Source organism: Nerophis ophidion, linkage group LG08, assembly GCF_033978795.1.
Source record: "Nerophis ophidion isolate RoL-2023_Sa linkage group LG08, RoL_Noph_v1.0, whole genome shotgun sequence".
NCBI lineage: Eukaryota > Metazoa > Chordata > Actinopteri > Syngnathiformes > Syngnathidae > Nerophis > Nerophis ophidion.
Genome location: NC_084618.1, coordinates 24,829,406 through 24,835,405, shown reverse-complemented (window position 1 = coordinate 24,835,405; position 6,000 = coordinate 24,829,406). Strand labels below are relative to the sequence as shown.

Genomic DNA, 6,000 nt, shown 5'->3' with positions numbered 1-6,000 from the left:
CCAGGCTTGGGATCTTTCTGTGTGGAGTTTGCATGTTCTCCCCGTGAATGCGTGGGTTCCCTCCGGGTACTCCGGCTTCCTCCCACTTCCAAAGACATGCACCTGGGGATAGGTTGATTGGCAACACAAAAAATTGGCCCTAGTGTGTGAATGTGAGTGTGAATGTTGTCTGTCTATCTGTGTTGGCCCTGCGATGAGGTGGCGACTTGTCCAGGGTGTACCCCGCCTTCCGCCCAATTGTAGCTGAGATAGGCGCCAGCGCCCCCCGCGACCCCGAAAGGGAATAAGCGGTAGAAAATGGATGGATGGATGGAATTCTGGGAAATCCCTTATCTTTCTATTGTGTTGCTAGTGTTTTAGTGAGTTTAACAGTACCTGATAGTCGGAAGGGTGTCTCCACGGGTGTCTTGACGCCAATGTCTCAGGGGAGTCGACGGAAGCTATGGACGACACAAGCTCAGCTTTTCCCCGGTAAGAACTGACTTTTTAACCACAATTTTCACACTGAAACCTGCTGGTTGACATTTGGTAGGGGTCCATGTTGGCTTGACCGCGCTGTGGTCCATAGGAAAGTTTAATCTCCAGGAATTTTAAACAAGGAATCACCGTGTGTTTGTGTGGCTGAAGGCTAAAGCTTCCCAACTCCATCTTTCTACTGTGACTTCTCCAATATTAATCGAACAAATTGCAAAGGATTCAGCAACACAGATCTCCAAAATACTGTGTAATTATGCGCTTAAAGCAGACGACTTTTAGCTGTGTGTGTGTGCAGCGCTCATATTTCCCAGCAGCCCGCGACGTTTTCAAGAAAAAACTCCAGGGAAATTTTAAATTGCAATTTAGTACACTAAAAAGGCCGTATTGGCATGTGTTGCAATGTTATTATTTCATCATTGATATATAAACTATCAGACTGTGTGGTGGGTAGTAGTGGGTTTCAGTAGGCCTTTAAACCATGAATTGATTTACATGGACTTAAACAAGTTGAAAAACTTATTGACGTGTTAACATTTAGTGGTCAATTGTACGTAATATTTACTGTACTGTGCAATCTACTAATAAAAGTTTCAATCAATCAATCAATCAATCAATCAATCAATCAAACAAAAGAAACATGGTTGGTTACATACGTAACGAGCACTAGGACCCTGCGGCAACCTACCAGCTGACCTACCAGCCATTTAAATAGGCTTGTCTTGCTCACGCCCAGCGTCTCTCTCTCTCTCTCTCTCTGCTTGTATCGAGCAGCATGTCCCCCCAGTGACTGACAGGCCCATGTCTGACAGTCCCGGCACGCCACCCAGTACCCAGCCAGCCCCGCTCCAGTAACCCGACAGGTGAGAGACTCCCCGGCGTGTCCCTGCCTCCGGGGAGGCCCCATTGATGGGTGTTTTTATTTATTTATTTATTTTTTATTATTATTTTTTTGCTAGCTCGTGTCCTCATCCGCAGTCAAGATGGAGTGCGTGTGGAAGCCAGACGAGCAAGGACTCCAGCAGATTTTACAGCTGCTGAAGGAGTCCCAGTCGCCGGACACGTCCACGCAGAGATCCGTGCAGCAAGTATCCTTTTCTCCAATAAAAGTCATGTTGACCAACGCGAGGCTAGCTTTTAGCCGACGCTAGCTGAAAGGGTTACGGTCAATGCAGCCTACGCAGGTGCCGACCTGTTGTTGTTGTTATTTCTTCTTGTTGTTATTGTTGCAACATTGGCCCTGCCATGAGGTGGCGACTTGTCCAGGGTGTACGCCGCCTTCCGTGCGAATGCAGCTGAGATAGGCTCCAGCGACCCCGAAAGGGACAAGCAGTAGGAAATGGATGGATGGATGGTTTACAGCAGGGGTTTCTAAAACACGCGGCCCGCGAGACGTTATTTTGCCGCCCGCACCTTAATAGGAAAAGTTAATGTTGGTGCGGCCCGCGAGGTTAATACGAATGACGCTTTACAACGTATACCTTCGATTTTCCCAGGAGACTCCCAATTTTCAGTGCCCCTCCAGGGGTAATCATTCCCCTGAATTTCACCCATACAATATTATAATGGTGGTACCGTGAAGGCACTGCCTTGAAAGCCCTCTACAACCTGTACAAACTGCGTGCCAGCCCAGCCCAGCCAGTAGACACAATAAGCGACTGCAAGACATAGTTGATCAACAGCCACACAGGTCACACTGAGGGTGGCAGTATAAACAACTTCGACACTGTTACAAATATGCGTTACACTGTGAACCCACACCAAACAAGAACGCCAAACACATTTTGGGAGAACATCCGCACCGTAACACAAAATAAACACAACAGAACAAATGCCCAGAATCCCATGCAGCCCTAACTCTTCCGAGCTACAATATACACCCCGCCCACCAGTGTCGAAAATGTGACTGGGCCGACACGCTGGAGAGGCGGACAGACGGCAGGTTATAGAGGACTCTAAAGGCAGTGCCATCTCAGCATGCCCCAATTGTTATTGTCCGGGTGAAAACCGGGAGAATGATTGCCCCGGGAAATTATCGGGAAGGGCACTGATATTCCGGTGTTTCCCGGAAAGACCGCGAGAGTTGGCAAGTATGTTGCTAGGGCGGGAAAGCCATTCAAAGAAGGTGAAGTAATTAAAAAGTGCACGTTAGATTTTTTTTAAGAAATCTTTTATCGCGGCCCAGCCTCACCCAGTTTCTGCATCCAGTGGCCCACAGGTAAATTGAGTTTGAGACCCCGGGTTTACAGGGATCAATCAAATCTTGGAAAATGATTAAAAGCCCATTGAAGCCAAATCAGACCTTGTTTCCTTTTGCAAGTTATGATTCAGGCCACGCTGAAATTGCATTCAATGGCTGCAACAGTGATCATGTTATTTAAAAGGCCTACTGTAATGAGATGTTCTTATTCAAACGGGGACAGGAGGTCCATTCTATGTGTCATACTTGATCCATCCATCCATCCATTTCCTACCGCTTATTTCCTTTTGGGGTCGCGGAGGGCTTGATCATTTCGCGGTATATTGCCATATTTTAGCTGGAAGGATTTAGTAGAGAACATCGACGATAAAGTTCGCAACTTTTGGTCACTGATAGAAAAGCCCTGCCTTTACCGGAAGTATGTGCGCGTGATGTCACGAGTTGCAGGGCTCCACACATATTCACATTGTTTTTATGGGAGCCACCAGCAGTAAGAGCAATTTGGCCGAGAAAGCAACAATTTCCCCATTAATTTGAGCGAGGATGAAAGATTTGTGAATTAGGATATTGATATTGAAGGACTAGAAAAAAAAAAAGAAAAAAATGCGACGGGTCCGGGCGGCGGCAGTGTGAGCGTTTCAGATGTAATTAGACACATTTACTAGGATAATTCAGGAGGATCCCTTGTCTGCTTATTGTTTTAATAGTGTTTAAGTGAGATTTTAAAGATTGTAAAGAAATACCTTGAGGTCGGATGGTTGCGGTGAACACCCAGTGTCTCAGAGAGAAGCCGAGGAGCCAAGCTCACAGCTGCCTTTTAAACAGCTGCTGCAGGACAACGAATAATCCAATTAGTTTCTCCGGTAAGATATATATATATATATATATATATATATATCTCTATCACAATTTCCCCTTCCAAAAATATGCTGGTTGACGTAGAGAAACATGTTCGCTTGACCTCTCTGTGTTAAAAATTTCGGTTCGGTTCGTACCTCGGTTTAGAGGTCACGGTTTGGTTCATTTTCGGTACAGTAAGAAAACAACAAAATATACATTTTTTGGTTATTTTATTTACCGAATTTGTAAAAAATGGCTAAATCCTTTTAACATTGGGAACACTATAATAATTCTGCCCATATTAATCAACATTAAACTGCCTCAAATTGTTGCTCAAATAAAATAAAATGGCAAAACTTTTCTTTTACATATAATAAGTGCAGCAACAAACAGTTTCAAGTCAACTCATCATGCTTAATTTATCACAGCATTTGGGAAGCCCGTAGTTGATTTTCATTATGGAAGGGTTATATTTTTATCAACATGCGATAGCAGGGACCCTGCCATTCAAAGCCTTTCTGTCCGTAACACACACACACCGCAAAATGAGCTAACGTTACGCTAAACGGTAATTAGCCTTCACCTCAAGCCAGAACTGCGAGCGAGCTGAGCTGCAGTTTTAAGTTTCTAAAAGGTCAACAGGCTCATAGTGATGTTTGTAGTACATGCGCTCTGAATACGCACTGCTGATTGGCTGTTACCGCTACATATGTTACCAATCAGATGGTTGTGTGGGTGGGACAATGCTGCGTGCTGAGACAGAGGCAGAAGAAGCAAAGCAGCTTGTTAAGACTTTAGCTTAGAAACTTGTTCGGTACACCCCCGTACCGAAACGGTTCAATACAAATACACGTACCGTTACACCCCTACTTTTAGTGCATACTAATGAACTAACAAGTCCAAAGCCTAAAGTTATTATAGAGATGGAATTAATGTCTCTTTTAAAAAGGAAATGGATCTTTAGAAACTGGCTTATTACAGTTGTATTATCATGGAACAATCAATGGTAGTAGTTATAACATAAGATGTGGCTCAGAATGATTACAATTTACATAAATATTACACTATTTGTGCACTACTATGAATTATTGGCTATAATTTGGGCAGCACGGTGGAAGAGGGGTTAGTGCGTCTGCCCCACAATACGAAGGTCCTGAGTCGTCCTGGGTTCAATCCCGGGCTCGGAATCTTTCTGTGTGGAGTTTGCATGTCCTCACAGTGACATGCACCTGGGGATAGGTTGATTGGCAACACTAAATTGGCCCTAGTGTGTGAATGTGAGTGTGAATGTTGTCTGTCTATCGGTGTTGGCCCTGCAATGAGGTGGCGACTTGTCCAGGGTGTACACCGCCCTCCGCCCGATTGTAGCTGAGATAGGCTCCAGCGACTCCAAAAATTGGGAATAAGCGGTAAAACATGGATGGATGGGTGGATGAAATTGCATTCAATGGCTGCAACAGTGATCATGTTATTTAAAGTTGAATTAGTCTTATGAATATGCATAATAATATTGCATTATTTGCCTACTTTTTAGTGCATACTAATGGACTAACTAGTCCAAAGCCTAATGTCCTTATAGAGATGGAATTAATGGCTCTTTTAAAATGAGATGGATCTTTAGAAACTGGCTTATTATAGTTTTATTATCATGGAACAATCAATGGTAGTAGTTATAAGAAGTGGCTCAGAATAATTAGAATTTACATCAACATTACACTATTTGTGGACTGTATTCTGAATTATTGGCTATACTTTTGTTTTTGTTTTTTTGACTATCAACATTCCATTAGTTGGTGCCATCTCCCCATTTGACAGTGACATCATTGTTTTGAATTCACCCTCACCTATAAAAATTTCAAGATCAGTGGCCCGGATCATGTTTTGGTATTTTCGGTTGGTTTTTGGACTCCCTCGGTTCCTGTTTTGTGTACCCCTGACTCTAGCAACGTTCCCTCTAAAGTACGCGCCTGTGCAATTGCACACTGCTCACGCATCCTCTGCGCACGGCAAATTTAGGCCGCGCACAAAATCGAATAAAAAGATAAGCGCATAACAGTGTGCACGTCTGCCGTCACTCACATGTGCGCCACTGAATGCTCAAGGAGTTTTGGCATTTGCTCACACATTTGAAAAATTGGAGGGAAAATTGCCCCGCAGTTTGTTTCGGTTACCATGGTTACTTATTATTTTCACCTGCCTCTGATTGGCGTTCGGGATGCTCACCTGTTCCCCGAGCACTAATCAGAGGCATTATTTAAGCCTGCCTTTGCCAGTCAGTTGGGCTGGCTTCTTTGTTTGCTACACGCAACCTGCTACGTGAGTATTGCTTGTATCATAGTCCGTGCTTTAACATGATTTGATTCACGTGGACCCCTACTTAAACAAGTTGAAAAACTTATTCGGGTGTTACCATTTAGTGGTCAATTGTACGGAATATGTACTGTACTGTGCAATCTACTAATAAAAGCCTCAATCAAGCAATCAAT

At 43.9% G+C, this 6,000-nt stretch overlaps 1 protein-coding gene across 2 annotated transcripts in view; it reads left to right on the top strand.

Moving 5' to 3' along the window:
• Window positions 1–1,227: 1,227 nt before the first annotated feature.
• Window positions 1,228–6,000, top strand: part of tnpo1 (transportin 1) — a 102,732-nt gene continuing 97,959 nt past the window's right edge. For both annotated transcript variants that reach the window (XR_009807788.1, XM_061908086.1), the window contains exons 1-2: window positions 1,228–1,337; window positions 1,434–1,562. Coding sequence is in view for 1 of the 2 variants with exons in the window: in XM_061908086.1 (XP_061764070.1) it covers window positions 1,458–1,562 (105 nt within the window). In the remaining variant the exon portion in view is untranslated. The remainder of the gene's footprint in view (window positions 1,338–1,433; window positions 1,563–6,000) is intronic.